Source organism: Tachysurus vachellii, chromosome 5 (assembly GCF_030014155.1).
Source record: "Tachysurus vachellii isolate PV-2020 chromosome 5, HZAU_Pvac_v1, whole genome shotgun sequence".
Lineage (NCBI taxonomy): Eukaryota > Metazoa > Chordata > Actinopteri > Siluriformes > Bagridae > Tachysurus > Tachysurus vachellii.
The window spans coordinates 3,866,792-3,886,773 of NC_083464.1; the positions used below are offsets into that span (position 1 = coordinate 3,866,792).

General features: G+C 40.7%; 1 protein-coding gene across 2 annotated transcripts; it reads left to right on the forward strand.

The window, feature by feature from the left end:
• The first annotated feature begins 1,109 nt into the window (after nucleotides 1–1,109).
• On the forward strand, nucleotides 1,110–15,281 carry anxa13 (annexin A13). 2 transcript variants are annotated; one of them, XM_060869526.1, is made up of 11 exons: nucleotides 1,110–1,214; nucleotides 4,451–4,526; nucleotides 4,965–5,059; nucleotides 5,245–5,415; nucleotides 6,999–7,032; nucleotides 7,641–7,720; nucleotides 9,893–9,961; nucleotides 11,772–11,873; nucleotides 11,976–12,051; nucleotides 13,748–13,860; nucleotides 14,108–15,281. In XM_060869526.1, exons 1-11 carry the CDS (start codon nucleotides 1,200–1,202, stop codon nucleotides 14,225–14,227), a joined length of 951 nt encoding a protein of 316 aa, XP_060725509.1. In that variant the 5' UTR covers nucleotides 1,110–1,199; the 3' UTR covers nucleotides 14,228–15,281. The 2 variants fall into 2 exon arrangements, with proteins under 2 accessions (XP_060725509.1, XP_060725510.1); XM_060869527.1 differs by having other exon boundaries at nucleotides 5,248–5,415.
• The last annotated feature ends 4,701 nt before the right edge of the window (nucleotides 15,282–19,982 follow it).

The window sequence follows — 19,982 nt, forward strand, 5'->3', positions numbered from 1 at the left end:
GTACTGCCTTTTGTACTGCATTGTCTTTTGTCCTGCACTGTCTTTTGTCCTGCACTGTCTTGTTTGTCTTTTGTCCTGCACTGTCTTATCTGTCTTTTGTACTGCACTGTCTTGTTTGTCTTTTGTAAAGCACTGTCTTTTGTCCTGCACTGTCTTCTTTGTCTTGTCCTGCACTGTCTTTTGTCCTGCACTGTCTTGTGTCTTTTGTCCTGTTCTGCCTTTTGTCTTGCACTGTCTTGTTTGTCTTTTGTCCTGCACTGTCTTCTCTGTCTTGTCCTGCACTGTCTTGTTTGTCTTTTGTCCTGCACTTTCTTGTCTGTCTTGTCCTGCACTGTCTTGTCCGTCTTTTGTCCTGCACTGTCTTGTTTGTCTTTAGTCCTGCACTGTCTTTTCTGTCTTGTTTGTCTTTTGTAAAGCACTATTTTTTGTCCTGCGCTGTCTTGTTTGTCTTTTGTCCTGCACTGTCTTTTGTCCTGCACTGACTTCTCTGTCTTGTACTGCCTTTTGTCCTGTACTGTCTTGTTTATCTTTTGTAAAGCACTGTCTTTTGTCCTGCACTGACTTGTTTGTCTTGTCCTGCACTGTTTGCACCAGGTTACACAGATACACTTTATGTATCTAGGACTAACTTACTAAGTCCTTATAGCTCTGTCTTTGTTTTATGTAGCATCATGATCTTGAAGAAATGTTGTCTCATGTCACTGTGTACTGTAACAGCTACATATGGTTGTAATGACAATAAAAGCTTCTTGACTTGACTTGAAGTTCACCATCCACCCTGAAAACTCCAGAGGACGAACACAACAGCGTGTACAGCCCTACAGTCTGTGTTGTGCCCTACAGTCTGTGTACTGCCCTACAGTCTGTGTTCTGCCCTACAGTCTGTGTACTGCCCTACAGTCTGTGTTGTGCCCTACAGTCTGTGTACTGCCCTACAGTCTGTGTTCTGCCCTACAGTCTGTGTTCTGCCCTACAGTCTGTGTACTGCCCTACAGTCTGTGTTCTGCCCTACAGTCTGTGTTCTGCCCTACAGTCTGTGTTCTGCCCTACAGTCTGTGTTCTGCCCTCTCATGCTTGGCCAGGGTTGTTATTAAAGAGTTAATCACACGCACACTCCCGGTGACGTCACCAGTCTCTCTGCCGCCGCACGCGCAGCTCCGTTACACATCAGACCGGATTTTAGGAGGAAATCTAACAAAATGGGAAACTTTCAGGTGGGAATCGGTTTGTTTTTTTTATTCTTTTATAACCCAGAAATGAGATTATTGGTCAGATCGAGTGCAGCTTTAATGAAACAGAAAAGCCTTATGTTTATATTAGAGGATGAGGAATTTATCAGGGGATTAAATAGGTTGTTTATTTCTAAAAACACTAAATACACTGGAGACTTGATGTGGAAGTTCATTCCTGAGGATGACATGAGGATATCTCCTTTATAAACACCGTTATAAACATGAAAATCCCAGGGTTATTGCTCTGCGCATGCGCGTTAGGTAATGAAACGGGGACGAATATTTAAATATTTATATTTACATATAAAAAACGCGACTTTATACGTGGTTTAAACGAATAAAACTGTAAAAACGGAAAAAAATAAGAAACTAGGAATTCTGTGTTTCCTCTGCGGAATTCCCGTTAGTTCAGAGCTGTGACTCAGGAGGATGAGTGTGGAAAGCCAAACGGGTCAGAACTCTAGTAGGAAAAACTAGACAAACTTAATAATAAACCCGAGTTTAGACAAGAACTTGTAGGCTTTGTTATAAAGGTTTTAAAGGTTAGGTAAAGAAGTGACGTTTAATGTTTACTGTCTATAAATAAGTACAGAACAAAGGCAGCCTTTTTTAGTTTGTTGTTTTTACTCTATAACTGTTAATTGTATTTTAGTGAGCTTCATAAAGATAAAACTTGATGTCATCAAGGCTTTAACTCTGACAATGAACTCATGTATTCATGTTTTTTTAGACCCACAAAAGCTGATTTCCTTATAAGGAATTTCCTCCCCGTACGCATTGGTTAATCAGACCGCAGGTAGAAAGACAGTGACATCATCATTTACATGTTAGTCGTGTAAATAAGTCACATCACATGTGATGAGCTGTGATTAAGCATGAGTGTGTTTCAGAAACACATCCTCCAGAAGGTCATCCTGAATCTTCCTTTAGCAAACACACTATCTTATCATTTCTCACATCTCTAGTACATCTGTTGTAGTTGTTGCTTAACTAAACCTTCATGCATGAATTTCACTTTATTTTCCTCGTATGTGTCTCTTCTAATCTGTGTTTGTATTTGTATTTATTGGGATTGGTTCTGGAAATTATTGTCACGTTTCATACCTGGGATATGAACGCAATTATAACCCATGATCAGAACTTTACAAATAAGCAAGAGCAAAAAACAAGCAAACAAACAAGCAAACAAAAGACAATGGTATGACCAGGAACAGAAACGCAAGAAAATTAAAGATTCAGAAATCAAAGATCCAGAAAGGCAGAAAGTCAGGTCAAGACACGAACAGGTGAACACGGAACAGGTGCAAACTTTAGGCAACAGGCCAATGACAAAACTACAACAACAACATAAAATGGCATGAAAAACAAATGCAAAAGCTCAGGCAGATGTTAACATTTTGAGATCTATCTTATAGGCCTGGATTTAAAGATTTTACATTCAGTTTGACGAGTTTAAAATTCATTTTGACTCTTCTGGGAGTCATATTAGATCCAAACACTTATTGGAAATTGACATGCAACAACAACAAAATAATAATTTCTGTACTTTATTCGATGCCTGCTTTGTATGTGATGTCATTCTCGCAGTCCTTCTTCCCCTGTAAATCTATATCAAACTTTAACAATATATATAACAAATTTTGGCTTGTTATTTGGTATTTTAGTAAACCAGGACCTAATAGCACTGCATTAAGACACAAGACATTATCATCTTAAAATATGTGTTGGTTTGGACAAAGGTGAAATAAAGATTATTGGACATCTCTATATTGCATTTCAGCGATATGTAAATAGATTGTTTTGCACGTGTCTGGTGTATAAACCAGTGGATTTCTTGGGATGCTGGAGGCATGTTAGTAAGATGGTGGAATCAACAGATGCAGCAAATGTAGTTAAAGTTGATGAAACTGAATTTTACTTGTCTCAGAAATCGCTCGCAACTGATTTTTCATTTTTATTTAGAATAAGACAAATCAACTGCCTGTGCAAAATATTTAATTATATATTATACTATTATTCAATATTATATGTAACAATAAACTTTACAGCGACTTCATAAATTAACTTGAAACATAAAAAAGTAAAAAAAAAAATAATCTTGCTGCATTTCGTTGTGGTTAATAAAGAGAAAGTTCACCTGCTGTTGTAAATGCGATTTCCTGACCTGCAATACTGTACAAACTTCCCAGGAGGACTCAAACACAGACAGTTCTACCAGTGTTGCTATGACACTTATAAAATCCAGCATTAGGAGGACGTCATGTGATTACACAGAACTCCTGGGATAGTGTTAGTGGTTGCATTGAGGCAGCAGACAGAGCCTCTCTATAATGTCTCATATAATGTGGTATATCGAGGCAGGACCATAAGGGACACGTTTCATGTGGTCCAGCTTCTGTTGACATCATGTCATGTTTCACTCTCTGTAGGTCTCGTTTCTAGTCTGTAGGTCTTGCTAGTGTTTTTTACTTTGTGTTCCACAGCATGTTTCTCCTGAGTTATATAAATAAAACTCTACACTTTTCTTCATCTGTTGTCTCTTCACTTAAATGACAAATAGGCAACTGTCGTTTATTTGTATGTCTCAGCTTATATGGGGTATTATATTTCTTTTAAGCTGTTTGTGACCCAATTGGCCATCCATAGTTTGGGTCGCTTGAGATTTGTGGTAAATGGATCACTCTGGAAATGCGTTGTCAGGAGAGAGAGGGGGTGGGTAAAGAGAGAGGGGGGAGGGGGGCAGAGAGAGGGGAGGGGAGCAGAGAGAGAGAGAGAAAGAGACACGAGAGAGGGGGGGCAGAGAGAGAGAGACATGAGAGAGGGGGTAGGGGGGCAGAGAGAGAGAGGGGGGCAGAGAGAGAGAGAGACATGAGAGAGAGAGAGAGAGAGAGAGAGAGAGAGAGAGAGAGAGAGAGAGAGGAGGGGGCAGAGAGAGAGACATGAGAGAGAGGAGGGAGGTGGAGGCCTTTGTTTCTCTTTTCCTAGCTCTGTTTGTATAGTCTAATAGCAACTGGAGGCTCATGAGAGGGTGATTTCATGACACACAGTTCACACACACACACACACACACACTGTTCTCACGTACATAGTTTTACTTTCAGATGAAATTAAAAAATGATTATCTCTGCAGTTTTAACACACTGTTGTGCGTGTGCTGTTCATCTGACAAATAAATAAAAGATAAAGAATGAAATAATGTCGTGTGTCCTGATTCACAGCCAACGATTTTTCCTTACGAGGAGTTCGATGTTGTGGCTGACATCAAGGCCATCCGCAAAGCCTGCAAAGGTTTAGGTGGGTCTCTTTATCTCATCATCATCATCATTATTATTTATTAAAAAGATGTTGTGTTTGCATATCAGTAAATGTGTGGTGTGTGTGTGTGTGTGTGTGTGTGAATTCTAGTATAGCAAATACACAACATGGTTAACTGTGTTTTTATTCATTGACTTTTAGTCAATTTGTGTAACAGGTTTGTACTTTAAAAGTGACCTTATCACAGATGATCACAATATGACTGAAAGAACTTCTGATCAAGTTGCTTCCTGTTGATCTTGCGCTAATTTTTAACCTGAGACACAAAGGGCACATCAATTGTGAAACTGCCAACTCAATTCCCAACATGTTTAACGTTAAACTATATCAGATAAACATGACCCAAGACATTTTCTTAGTGTGTTACAGGACAGTAGCGTCTTCTGTTCCATCTAAATTCCGACCTCTTTTTTTCAGGCACTGATGAGAAGGCCATCATTGAGATCCTGGCTAATCGCAGTGCTGCTCAGCGAATGGAGATAAAGCAGGCTTACTTTGAGAAATACGATGACGTAAGTCTGAAAGTTATCTATGATGGTGTGAATAAAAACAGAAGGATATTGTGGAGGTGTTGATTAATTGTCTGTGGTAGGACTGAAAGGAGCTGTAGTTAGACCAAAGGGAGTGTGGAGTGTAAACAGGTGTGTATGTGTGTGTGTCTGTGTGTGTGTCTGTGTGTGCTTTGCATTGTTTTCAGGAGCTAGTGGACGTCCTGAAGAGCGAGTTGTCTGGGAATTTTGAGAAGGCCATCATTGCCATGCTGGACCCACCACACGTGTTTGCTGTGAAGGAGCTGCGCAGGGCGATGAAAGGAGCAGGCACCGATGAGGACGTCCTGGTGGAGATCCTCTGCACTGCCACTAACGCTGTATGTCTCATAAACATGGGAAACATTTTATTGTTGTGACGTGACATACGGCACCTCAGTCGTGGCCGGCCCGAGACTCTACACTACGTTACTTGTTGTAATTTAGTGGTTAAGGTGTTGGTCTACCAATCAGAAGACTGTGAGTTTAAATCCCATGTCCAGCAAGCTAGCACTACTGGGCCCCTGAGCAAGGCCCTTAACCCTTACTTGCCCAGATGTAAGTCACCATGTGAGTGTAAATGTAAAGATGACTGTTGGGTGTTGTGTGGACTCTGAGATGTTGTGTGGAATGTCAGGGGTCATATGGACTTATATGGGTTCAGATATAGGTTATGTAAACTCTCAGAAGCTGTATGGACTCTGGTGGGTTGTTTGGACTCTTGTAGTTCGTGTGTATTCCCGATGGTTGTGTGGACTCCTGGGGCTATGTGGGTTCTGGTGGGTTGTTTGGAGACTGTGGTTGTTGTGTGGACTCTGGTGGGAAGTGTGGAATCTCGGGGGTTGTGTAAATTCCCAAAGGCTGTATAAACTCTGGTAGATTTTGTGGACATTCAGGGGTTGGTTGGATTCTCCAGGGTTGTGTGGACTTTAACGGGTTGTGTGGATTTTTGGGGTTGTGTGAACTCTCAGGAGTTGTGTGTATTTTAGTAAGTTGCGTGGACTCTCAGGGGTTGTGTGGATTCTCAAGGGTTGTGGGGTTATTTGGATTATGGTGGATTCTTGGAGGTTGTGTAGCATCTCAGGGGTTGTATGGACTCTTGATGGTTGTGCGAACTCTCAGGGGTTGTATGGACTCTTGAGAGTTGTGCAATCTCTCAGGGGTTGTATGGACTCTTGATGGTTGTGCGAACTCTCAGAGGTTGTATGGACTCTTGAGGGTTGTGCGAACTCTCAGAGGTTGTATGGATTCTTGAGGGTTGTGCGAACTCTCAGAGGTTGTATGGATTCTTGAGGGTTGTGCGAACTCTCAGAGGTTGTATGGACTCTGTTGGGTTTTGTGGACTTTCAGGGGTTGTGTAGAATCTCCAAGGTTGTGTGGACTCTTAGGGTTTGTGTGGATTTTCTGGTGTTGTGCAGACACTTGGGGGTTTTGTGGACTCTCGAAGGGTTGCGGGAACTCTGGTGAGTTGTGTAGACTTTTTTTGGGTTGTTGTGTGGACTCCTGGAGGTTGTTTGGACTTTCAGTGGTTGTGTGTTATTTTGCTGTAGCTGTGGTTTGGACCAGGCTTTGGTGATATTAGCTCTGACAGTAATATTTTTTATTTCTTCAATAAAACATTATTGCAAGGTTTAATTCTTTTCTCAGGGAAATATTTAGATTTTTTATGGGTATCAGGATCTTGGATTGACAAAGTTTTTGTTTACTAGTTTATGTTCTTCTATATGTAAATGTTTAATTGCATCACTGAGGTCACTGCAGGTTTCTACATAAATACTACTACACATACATTTGTATATAACAATGTTCTCATATCAATCATCAAGTAAATGTATTTATTTCCTTAATTTTTTATTTTCTCGTCATTCTAATGTGCCCAGTTGGATTGTCTAACCTTTTCTTCCTTATTTCTCACTTCCTGCAGGATATTGCCGTTTACAGAGATACCTATTTTCAAGGTGAGAACAGAAACGTGTTTTTTATAAATGTTTTTGCTGGATTTAAACACAGTTCTCTTAGTCTCCGTGTAACTCGTGATGGATTACATTGTGATAAGATTTGGTGTTACTGCAGATATTTTTTAGCTTTTTGCTGTTCACAAGTATACATAAGAAGGAATTATTCTAATACTAATGCTTTGGTGCAACATTACAGACATTTTATAAACTATAAAAACATGACAAAAGCGGTAAAATGGTGTAAAATACAATAAATAAATGCAGAATAAGAGCGTACAATAAGGACAATATGGTAAAGACAACACAAGGCATAACATACAACACAACACAACCATTACAAAACACAAGACTAAATACACAGCGGTCTATATATATATATATATATATATATATATATATATATATATATATATATATATATATATATATATATATATAAGTCTATAGAAACACAAGCTCTGTTGATCCTCATTATTAGAGCTGCAGAAAGAAGCAGCTCAGCCTTTTTTCTCAGAGAAGATAAAGCTGTACTTGTGGCTTTAAGCGCTTGCAGTGTTACAGGTACGGCCAGTTTGATTATCTAACCAGTTTAATCCTCTTCTCTGCAGTGCATGAGCGGGATCTGGAATCGGATATCGCAGGAGACACCAGTGGAGATGTCCAGAGGCTGCTAACTCTGCTCCTAGAGGTACGAACAATCTTCCACAGAGCCGTATTAGGAGCATTCAGATGGACAAAAGCAAAAAAATAGCAATAAAGTCATATTATAGAGGATAAAATCGTCATAGCTGATATTCCAAAAATTATAAGAAATGTCATCATATTTGATGGAGATAGATGGCGCAATTTTTCAAAAGTGAAGGAAAATTAGCAATAATAAATAGAACGGGGGTGGGGGAGGGGTGGGGGCATAGAAGCCTTCATTATCACCACATATACATTATAGCACAGTGAAATTCTTTTCTTCATATATACTAACTGAGGAGGTTGGGGGTCGGAGTGCAGGGGCAGCTATGATACAGCGCCCCTGGAGCAGGGAGGGCTGAGTGCCTGGCTCAAGGGCCCAACAGTGGTATTTGGCAGTGCTGGGGCTGTAACCCAAATCCTCCAATCAACAACCCAGAGCCTTAACCACTTGAGCCACCACTGATCTCATAGCAATAATGTGAGAATGTTTTCATATATCAGGAGAACAAAAAGATAATATTTCACGAATGATAAGATATTGAACAAAATTCATAAAAAAGTTCTAATATGAGAAATAATTTTCAATATTTTGAGAATAAAAGGTCACATTCATTGTTCACCCTCAAGACAAAGAGGTTTTTTTGCTCAAAATATTATTTTTATTATTATAATGACTTATTTTTTTTCCAAATCACATTACAACATTTATCCTAGAAATATTTTCCACATAATGTCAGATATTAAGACTTTTCTCTCAATATAGATCTATATGTTTGTTCCTGATATATTACTACTTTTTTATGACATTATTTTTAAACTGTTGTAAAGATTTTAATAATATTAGACTTCTTTTTTAATATTTATTTTTTTTTCCCATAAAGCCAAATATTAGAAGATTTTTCCCAATATCTTTGAGGACAATTCTCTAAACTCCTTCTGTAAGCTTCTGCTTCTCTGATGAAGCTGTCTGAGAGAGCTGTAGTACGGAGTGAAACTGAGCCCTCTCTGACTGTCGCTTTCCTGAACTCCATCCCACTTCCTCCAGACCTTCCAGATCTGATTACAGACCAGGGTTCAGTAACACAGCAGACTGAAGGCCTCTGTTTCACTTTCCTCATAATGAATGCCTGTAGTGAATCACTATCCTGCAGTGTGCGATAGAGCGAAGAGGTCAATCACAGGAACAAACTAAACTAGTCCATTCTCAGGATAATCCTGTTACTGCACTTGGAACAACCGCAAAAAACAACAACACTTTTTTAGTTTTGTCACTTTCTCTGCCCAAGTGCTCTCTCCTCTCTGTCCAGGGTGGGCTTGATTTAGCTCCTCCTACCAGGGCAGAATCAAAATAAAAAAGACCAGGGGGTGGAGTCTGACCTGTTCTAGCTCCTCCTACCTGTAGTAGAACCAAAAATTACCTCAGAAAGATCATCTAAGAGGTGAGATCAGACCTGATTTGTCCCCTCCTACCTGGACAAAACCAGAAAGTCCAGTGTTACTACTCTGAAGTTGATTATTTTCCTTTAACTGCACTCCCTCATTGCGTATGCCTCTTAAACACACTAGTTTATAGAGTACATTGTGATTTCATCTGTATATGTATATATATATATATATGCAGTATATAATATCGTCGCTGTCAGGCAGAAACCTCGTATGTCCAAACTTTGTCAATTTCATATTTTTTCACATATCGATGCTATTGGTCAGTCCCCACGTGGGTCTGTTATTTTTAAGTTATTAACCAATCTAAAGTCTTGAAAATAGCTTGAGCGCAAATCTCATAACTCCATTGGACACTTCAACTGTCCACCTCTTCCTCACTCTGTGGGAGAGCTTCACGTCATATTTCTCCTCAAGAAGAGTCGCAACGAATCAGCACGTCTTCTGAGGTAAATGTCTTCAAAACACTGGGCTCAAAGAAAAAAAAATCTTGACCCCCGCTAGTTCTGGTGCTCGTCTGAGGACAGGAATTTAGCGCAAGACAATCCACTGCAACGCGGACTAAACCCTGTGTACTGCAGATAAGGTACGGCGTTTTTTTAATTTCCTGAAAAATAACGGTTTTGGAGATACGAGGATTCCGCCTGACAGCGACGTTATGCTTTTCTCCCTTTATCATGTGGGTGATATTTTGACAGTGTGCTTATTTCTACTGCCATCTTCCTGTTAGGGAAATCGAGATGAGAGCTATGAAGTGGACGAGGTTCTGGCTGAACAAGACGCCGTGTCACTGTTTGAGGTAGTTTTTCGTTTTAAATTTTTCAGCTCATTTTTTTTTTATAGAAATCTTGATCAGTGTATCTAATAAAATGGCAACTCCTGTTGTGAAATTTGGGAGGGTCTAAAGAACTTGCTAGAAGTACAGTAAAATACTTTTGTGCCACCATCTGGTCAAAAGTTTGTCCATAAATTGGAAGTAATTTTTTGGTTATCTATTGTAATGTATGGCTAATTATTTTTTTGGTATTTTGTCCCATCATCACCAAATTTGGTAGATGTCATCATCACAGTAATCCTCATATCAAAAGAATTTGGAATCTTCCATACAGTAAATGAGTCTTCCAGTGAAGCTGATAAACAGGAAATGTGGCTGTTTCTCAGCAACGATTTTGTGCAGTATCACAAAACTTGCTAGACATCTTTAGAACCATAAACTGAGGATATGCTACAGATTTTGTGTTATTAGACCCCACTGGTTAAACATTACAGTAACATGCTCAAAAAACGTCTGTCTAAGTCAGGGGTCGGCAACCCGCGGCTCCAGAGCCGCAAGTGGCTCTTTCATCCCTCTGCTGCGGCTCCCTGTAGATTTGGAAAATAAATATATAATTTAAATGTTTTTTATTTATAGTTAGTTAGTTTTTAAAAAAATGTAATTCTAAATTCTAAGATTATGATGATCTTGTAACATTAAAATAAACCGTCTTTAATTTTTTTTGTCGCTCAAAATACGCGTCGTAACCGCCGACTTGCGAAATCCGACACAGAAGCAGACACATTTGTGGTTCGCTGCAGCCGGCGAGTTAAAATTTTGATGTCGTGAATACGAAGAGGACTCAATTAGACATTGAACATTTTATTAGAAAGTAAACTTCAACCCAGCTTCAACCTTCTTTTTTGTTAAGGTTAGTTCAAACTGTTCAAAATATTTTTGTTTGCCTGCAGAAATAAAATTTTGTTTACTCGGTAGCAGTTCATTGATTTCATAAATGCAACACACTACAGTTTTTTCTATACTTTCCATAAAGGTAAAAAATGATATATGCGGCTGTTATCTTCATTTTAGATTTTAAAAGAGTTTTGTGGCTCCCTGTGTTTTTTTTTTCTGTGGGAAACGGGTCCAAATGGCTCTTTGAGTGTTTAAGGTTGCCGACCCCTGGTCTAAGTGATCATTTTGTTCCTAGCTTTCCTCCAAATTTGTCCATTCATCAAATTTGGCTCACATCATCTTGAGACCCTCCGAAACAACTGTGTACTACTATTCTAATTGCACTAGCTATCCCGTGTGTTATGCTACAGACAACACGTGACAGACAGGGTTTAATATCAAGTTGCTATTTACCTGAACAATTTTCAATAAAGAAACAAACCCAGCATAAGATAGATATAAGTGGAAACAAAAGGCCCGGCCTGTTGAGAAAGAAACATAAAGACATTAGATCATTTTAAATTAGTAGAAAAATGAAAAATGTCTGAGAGCATAGCAACCAGAAGGCAGCAGTAACTTCCTCTAGTCCTTTTCTTCCTCGGTCAGGGAATTCATCTTGAGTGTAATAACGTCTGTCATCTTGAGTGTAATAACATGTCATAAATGGCTATAGTTATTATCAATTTCTATAGTTTACAAAGTTATTCCTGTGATTGCTAAAGTGTAGTGTATATATTTATAATTGTATCGTATCTCTGAAGTGGCACATCGAGTAGGTGCTTGGCCCCTAAAGTCCATAACTAAAGGATCTTTAATTATTATTAATATTATTTTTTTTATTTGAATTGAATTCACTGACAAATTTTAAAGTCAATAGAAATGATTTCGGTCACGTCCTCAGGCTGGAGAGGGTTGCTTCGGCACAGACGAGTCGACGTTCAGCTACATCCTGGCCGCCAGGAACTACCTGCAGCTTCAGGTCACGTTCAAAGCCTACGAAGCCGTAAGTGTGTTGTAACACGACCCGAATAACAAGAACGTCACGCTGATGTCTCGTCTCCGAGACAGCCGTCACTCACAGATCGTGTTTCATAAACCGTCTTAGATTTCTGGAACGGAGATTCTGGATGCCATCGAGAAAGAAACTTCAGGAACCCTGAGGAAGTGTTACATCGCACTGGGTGAGGATTAAAGATGAATGAAGGTCAGCTGTCTGTGCTGGAGAAGAACTGGTTGGTTGCCAGTGACCTTAAGGTTCCCCGGGGCGTAAAAATGTATCGGCACCCTACACTACACCGGCATGTAATTTTAAACTGGATCTGTGATAAATGTAGAATCCTTAATGGTTCCTTGCTTGCTGTCTGGGCGTTTTAGTCATTTTAGCTTCTAGTCATTTTAGAAGATCACAATCTCTAATTTTCCAATGAACTCTTACAGAACCTTTGATAAATCGTTTCTCCTGAGTGTACCAGGTAGCCTGTCAGGTTCTAGGTATTAAGATTTGAAACAAGATCTTAAAAGGTTCTTTAAGGGTTTTCTTAAAAGTAAACATTCTTGAGTGGTTCAGTTTTAGAGCAGATGATTCTATGGGGTATTTTGGAACTTTTCCATTGCACAAAAGGTTCTTTGTAGTGGAAATGTTTTCTTTAGGCTTAAAAGTGTTCTTTATGGCTACTGAAAGGTTCTTTGGATGAGGTTTTATTTGTTTTTCCTATCATCTTTATTTTTAAGAAATTTAAGAGTTCATACATGGGGCACGGTGGCTTAGTGGTTAGCACGTTCGCCTCACACCTCCAGGGTTGTGGGTTCGATTCCCGCCTCCACCTTGTGTGTGTGGAGTTTGCATGTTCTCCCCGTGCCTCTGGAGTTTCCTCCGGGTACTCCGGTTTCCTCCCCCGGTCCAAAGACATGCATGGTAGGTTGACTGACATCTCTGGAAAATTGTCCGTAGTGTGTGATTGCGTGAGTGAATGAGTGTATGTGTGTGCCCTGTGATGGGTTGGCACTCCGTCCAGGGTGTATCCTGCCTTGATGCCCGATGATGCCTGAGATGGCTCCCTGTGATGGTAGAAGATGAGTGAGTGAGTGAGAAGAGTTCATAAATAGTGACAACTGAAGTACTGCTTAAGAGTTAACACTATAGAAAACTGTTTCATAATTAAGGATTCCTAGCATGGAACCATTTCCAGTAATAAAACACTTTACTATTAAGGGTTCCTCCAAAAGGGACAACTAAAGAACTCTTACAGGTTTATTAAATTTATATATAATTATATATTTTATATATTTATACAATTTATTGCAGAATTAAAGGTTCTTAGCTTCGAAAAGATGCCAAAGTCCTTTATGGAACACTTTTTATAGAGTTATGAAGGTTTCTGTATAGACGGTTTAAGGGGCCCTCTGAGGGACAACCTAAAAACAAACAAAAAGCCTTTATGGGTTTACATTTTTAGTAGCAGATACACAGCATGTTTCACAAGTTCTTTAAGAGTTCATTGGATAATTAAGGCTTCTTAGCCTTCTACTTTTTTATTTTCTCACAGGAAAAAGACCTATTGCTGGACGGTTGTACATCCAAGCAAAAAACACTTAAACAAAAGTGTATATTTAGATTTATTTAATAACTACATATAATATCCTTCCCTATCTGTAAGCTTCTATATACTTCTAAGCTACTATATACCACAGAAAGCTTGCACCAGGTTTGGCTCACCATCAATCATAGACCTGACTCTTTCTCACACACACACACACACACACACACACACACACACACACACATACACACACCATGCGGGAGCGCTGATCGGAGCTCTGAATGTTATCATATTCTGTATACGATGAACCCGTCATGATCTGCTTCTGTACCTACAGTGAGATGTGCTAAGAATCCGCAGCTGTACTTTGCTCGGCGTCTGAACGCAGCCATGAAGGGAGCAGGCACTGATGAGGACACCCTCATTCGCATCATCGTCGGCCGCTCCGAGGTATGACCCCAGACCACACACGGTCCCGATTCACTCTCCGGTATAGAACCGGAATCATTAGCATCTTCTAAAAGGTAACAATCAAAACGTGTACGATAACGGCTTAATAAAGAAACAGCTGCCTGTGCTGCAGACCCTCTAAAGACAGTTTATTAAAATTAAAATAACTTTAATAACTAGTCAACTATTCCTTTAACAAATGTTTCCATTGCTATCACCCATCACCTGCTGGCTCTCTGTGTCCCAGATCGACCTGGAGACGATTAAGGACATGTACCTGGAGAAATACGACGTGCCTCTGAAGGAAGCCATCAGCTCCGAGTGCAGTGGAGACTTTAAGCGCCTCCTGGTGGCCATCTGCCATTAATGCATGGAAAGAAAAGCAGCCTACGCTCACGTTAATAAGGAAACTAACACAGCTGACCGTGGACTCCTAGTGCACACAACACAACATGTCCTAGTCCAGTTCAACACTCTCCGTAGTTCTCATGTGGTATGTAGTGCAAATCCGGTGCAAGTCGTTTTCAGCCACTCAGAGAGGCTGTGAACAAACAGGTGTGTGAAGCGTGTACAGCACACACACTCGATGTTAAAAATAAATTAAAAACAGTGCAAGGTCAAAGGTTATCCAGCACAACCATGTGGAACGTTAATTAAATATCCAAATCCAAGGAATGCTAAATTATGGTATGTTATGCTATAATCTTCGTATACGATGCCAGTATCTCATTTTTTTTGCCATTTCATGATAATTGTGAAGAATGTGAAGCACCGCTATCTCGCCGCTAAACTAAACGTTAACACTCTTTATCGAATGTTAGAAAAAATCCGCTATGCAGTTTTAAGTCGCCGAATGACGAGGAATCATAAAGGACAACAGTAAAGTAAAAATCAGTTTATTTACAATCAGACACTTTATAAGATCAACATCAGCTTTGTGAAGTAAGAAAGTCGGGATGTGACGTAGCTCTAACTTTTCTCATTCATCGTGGTCAGTCTTCTTTCTTTCGTTGTATACTAACACAAATATAATATATTTTTATCCTATTAAACTTATGTTATATTTTACATCATGAATTATATTTAGAATTTACGTCACAACTAATAGCTTTAATGGCAAACACGGTCTTATCGCCGTTGTCGGAAAGAGTCTTTTAAAAATCCTGTTACATTCTTGATAAAACAAAATAAAATTAAAAAGGCAGCTGGTTTTTAACAACTAGATTTTAATCAGTTAACTGACTTAATGTGACAAAGCATGCTGTCAGAGAGCTAATGTGTTGTAACTATTTAACAGAACAGCATCACTCCGAGGGACCAGACACGATCTTATGGAAAGGTTTGAATAAAAGACCAAAAATTGCCTGATATTAAAAAAAACTATTGTTTAAATATCACAATAAAAATATTAATAAAAATAACTCTCTCTCTCTCATTCATCTTCTACCGCTTATCCGAACTACCTCGGGTCACGGGGAGCCTGTGCCTATCTCAGGCGTCATCGGGCATCAAGGCAGGATACACCCTGGACGGAGTGCCAACCCATCACAGGGCACACACACACTCTCTCATTCACTCACGCAATCACACACTAGGGACAATTTTCCAGAGATGCCAATCAACCTACCATGCATGTCTTTGGGACCAGGGGAGGAAACCGGAGTACCCGGAGGAAACCCCCGAGGCACGGGAATCGAACCCCCAACCCTGGAGGTGTGAGGCGAACGTGCTAACTACTAAGACACCGTGCCCCCCAATAAAAATAACAAGTTCTGATATTGTTTGTTGTTATATTTTTATTTTCACATAAATGTGTAGAAAAAGAAAGAATTGTGCTTCCATTATCTCAGCACAGTATAACATATTTACCTCTGCTGTCCATTTTATTAGGAACACCTGGGCAACTGTACCATACATTCATGCAGATATATGTTCAGCCAATCACTGGGCTCCAACACGATGCATAAAATAGTACAGATTCAGGACAACAGCTTTAGTTTATATCAAAGGTCAGACTGAAGAAAGAGTCTGACTTCTATGTGGTCTCACTGGTGCCATAGTGGAGAAAGTGAAGCACAGGTGTAGAGGTGAAGGAGGCTACTCACGGTCAGAGATGCGAATAAAGCTGTCCTGGAAAAGGTGAGCTGGAGTATTAAATCGGGATTAACATGAGATTGTTAGATTAGTGAGAACATTAATTTCACCTGAAACCTGACTTTTGATTTTCTTCTATAAGGTTGTTGTATAGTTGAAACGTGTTACACATACAGTAGTTTACACTAGAATACATCAGCATCAAGTTGACTATTATTTAAATGACCATGAAATGAGTAAATCTACAAACCGAGTAATAACGCATACAAAAGGCACAACACACCAAAGGGCTAATGTGTGATATATGTATTTTAATATTGTAATATTCTCAGATACACTCATGAAAAAAAATCTTTCAATTTATTGAAAACTGCATTTAAACTCAAACAGGTTGTTATTCAGCTGATGAAATGTTTAAGACCACAGCACAAAAAACGCACAACTGAATTAGTCAAAAAGTAGTGAGAAACCCCACCGTTCTTGTAGCCCCACCGTTCATGTAGCCCCAACCGTTCTTGTAGCCCCACTGTTCTTGTAGCCCCACTGTTCTTGTAGCCCCACTGTTCATGTAGCCCCACTGTTCTTGTAGCCCCACTGTTCATGTAGCCCCACTGTTCTTGTAGCCCCACTGTTCATGTAGCCCCACTGTTCTTGTAGCCCCACTGTTCATGTAGCCCCACTGTTCTTGTAGCACCACCGTTCTTGTAGCACCACCGTTCTTGTAGCCCCACCGTTCATGTAGCCCCACTGTTCATGTAGCCCCACTGTTCTTGTAGCCCCACTGTTCTTGTAGCCCCACCGTTCATGTAGCCTCACTGTTCTTGTAGCCCCACTGTTCATGTAGCCCAACCGTTCTTGTAGCACCACCGTTCATGTAGCCCCATCGTTCATGTAGCCTCACTGTTCTTGTGGCCCCACCGTTCATGTAACCCCACCGTTCATGTAGCCCCACAGTTCTTGTAGCCCCACCGTTCTTGTAGCCCCACCGTTCTTGTAGCACCACCGTTCATGTAGCCTCACTGTTCATGTAGCCCCACTGTTCTTGTAGCCCCACCGTTCTTGTAGCACCACCGTTCATGTAGCCTCACTGTTCATGTAGCCCCACTGTTCTTGTAGTACCACCGTTCATGTAGCCCCACCGTTCATGTAGCCCCACCGTTCATGTAGCCCCACTGTTCTTGTAGTCCCACTGTTCTTGTAACCCCACCGTTCATGTAGCCCCACCGTTCATGTAGCCCCACCGTCCATGTAGCCCCACCGTTCATGTAGCCCCACCGTTCATGTAGCCCCACCGTTCATGTAGCCCCACTGTTCATGTAGCCCCACTGTTCATGTAGCCCCACCGTTCTTGTAGCCCCACCGTTCTTGTAGCCCCACCGTTCATGTAGCCCCACCGTTCATGTAGCCCCACCGTTCATGTAGCCCCACTGTTCATGTAGCCCCACTGTTCATGTAGCCCCACTGTTCTTGTAGCCCCACCGTTCTTGTAGCCCCACGGTTCTTGTAGCCCCACGGTTCTTGTAGCCCCACTGTTCTTGTAGCCCCGTTCCTGGTGGGAACGTTGCTCCATGTGGTGAAGATGACTTCATGAAGGTCATCCACAGTTTCAATTCCGTTTCAATACTTCTGTAAAGCTTCTTTGAGACAATGTGAATGTTTAAAAGAGTTATACAAATGAAATTAAATTAAACTGAAATATTAACTTACTGTTTATATTTAAGGTCTATCCTGTCGATTCCATGGAGCTACGCCAGCCACTGTTACTGTAGCTCTCAGTGCAGGTCCCAAGCCCAAGTGAAACAGGAGTGTTGGGTCACAAAGGGTCTGATCTGCTGTGGTGACCTTGAACAGGGAGCAGCTGAAAGAGCAACAACAACAACAACAACAGAATATTTGAGGAAAAATACAGAAACAAAGTGACATTTGCTTTAAAGTGGTGATGAGATTATAAATAGCTGAAATGAACAATATTTGACTGCATATGTAATACAGTGTTATCTCAATATTATTGAATGCATTCTGTTAAATTCTTGTCTCTTGTGCTCATGGTTACACAAATGCACTTTATGTGGTTGGGTTCATTTACTTTTAGCCCTTAGTTCTGTGGTCTTATGTAGCTCTGTGTCTTTATGTAGCACCAGGGATCCGGAGGAAATTTGTTTTATTGCACGGTGTTCTGTGTCTAATAAAGTTCGCTCGAAATGACATTAAAGCTTCTTGACACATTTGCTGCTGGGCCACTAGAGGTCGCTGTAGGACTGCACATTATTTCCCACTACAATTCCTCTTTATTCCAAGAAGAGGGGAATTCTATCTATCTATCTATCTATCTATCTATCTATCTATCTATCTATCTATCTATCTATCTATCTATCTATTTATCTATCTATCTATCTATCTGTACAGTACAGTGGCACATCAGTGATGTGTGAGCTGGTGACAGTACAGTGTATTACAGTGATGTGTGAGCTGGTGACAGTACAGTGTATTACAGTGATGTGTGTGAGCTGGTGACAGTACAGTGTATTACAGTGGTGTGTGTGAGCTGGTGACAGTACAGTGTATTACAGTGGTGTGTGTGAGCTGGTGACAGTACAGTGTATTACAGTGATGTGTGTGAGCTGGTGACAGTACAGTGTATTACAGTGATGTGTGTGAGCTGGTGACAGTACAGTGTATTACAGTGATGTGTGTGAGCTGGTGACAGTACAGTGTATTACAGTGATGTGTGTGAGCTGGTGACAGTACAGTGTATTACAGTGATGTGTGAGCTGGTGACAGTACAGTGTATTACAGTGGTGTGTGTGAGCTGGTGACAGTACAGTGTATTACAGTGATGTGTGTGAGCTGGTGACAGTACAGTGTATTACAGTGATGTGTGTGAGCTGGTGACAGTACAGTGTATTACAGTGATGTGTGTGAGCTGGTGACAGTACAGTGTATTACAGTGATGTGTGAGCTGGTGACAGTACAGTGTATTACAGTGATGTGTGTGAGCTGGTGACAGTACAGTGTATTACAGTGGTGTGTGAGCTGGTGACAGTACAGTGTATTACAGTGATGTGTGTGAGCTGGTGACAGTACAGTGGCACATCAGTGATATGTGAGCTGGTGACAGTACAGTGTATTACAGTGATGTGTGTGAGCTGGTGACAGTACAGTGTATTACAGTGATGTGTGAGCTGGTGACAGTACAGTGTATTACAGTGATGTGTGAGCTGGTGACAGTACAGTGTATTACACTGATGTGTGTGAGCTGGTGACAGTACAGTGTATTACAGTGATGTGTGTGAGCTGGTGACAGTACAGTGTATTACAGTGATGTGTGAGCTGGTGACAGTACAGTGTATTACACTGATGTGTGAGCTGGTGACAGTACAGTGTGTATTACAGTGATGTGTGTGAGCTGGTGACAATACAGTGTATTACAGTGATGTGTGTGAGCTGGTGACAGTACAGTGTATTACAGTGATGTGTGAGCTGGTGACAGTACAGTGTATTACAGTGATGTGTGTGAGCTGGTGACAGTACAGTGTATTACAGTGATGTGTGAGCTGGTGACAGTACAGTGTATTACAGTGATGTGTGAGCTGGTGACAGTACAGTGTATTACAGTGATGTGTGAGCTGGTGACAGTACAGTGTATTACAGTGATGTGTGTGAGCTGGTGACAGTACAGTGTATTACAGTGATGTGTGTGAGCTGGTGACAGTACAGTGTATTACAGTGATGTGTGTGAGCTGGTGACAGTACAGTGTATTACAGTGATGTGTGAGCTGGTGACAGTACAGTGTATTACAGTGATGTGTGAGCTGGTGACAGTACAGTGTATTACAGTGATGTGTGAGCTGGTGACAGTACAGTGTATTACAGTGATGTGTGTGAGCTGGTGACAGTACAGTGGCACATCAGTGATATGTGAGCTGGTGACAGTACAGTGTATTACAGTGATGTGTGTGAGCTGGTGACAGTACAGTGTATTACAGTGGTGTGTGTGAGCTGGTGACAGTACAGTGTATTACAGTGAT

What these genes read in the sequence shown, in the direction of transcription:
- anxa13 (XM_060869526.1), top strand. An exon ending in ACTTTGAGAAATACGATGAC is followed by an intron (nt 5,060 to 5,244) that starts GTAAGTCTGAAA and finishes CATTGTTTTCAG; the next exon opens with GAGCTAGTGGACGTCCTGAA. An exon ending in TCTGCACTGCCACTAACGCT is followed by an intron (nt 5,416 to 6,998) that starts GTATGTCTCATA and finishes CACTTCCTGCAG; the next exon opens with GATATTGCCGTTTACAGAGA.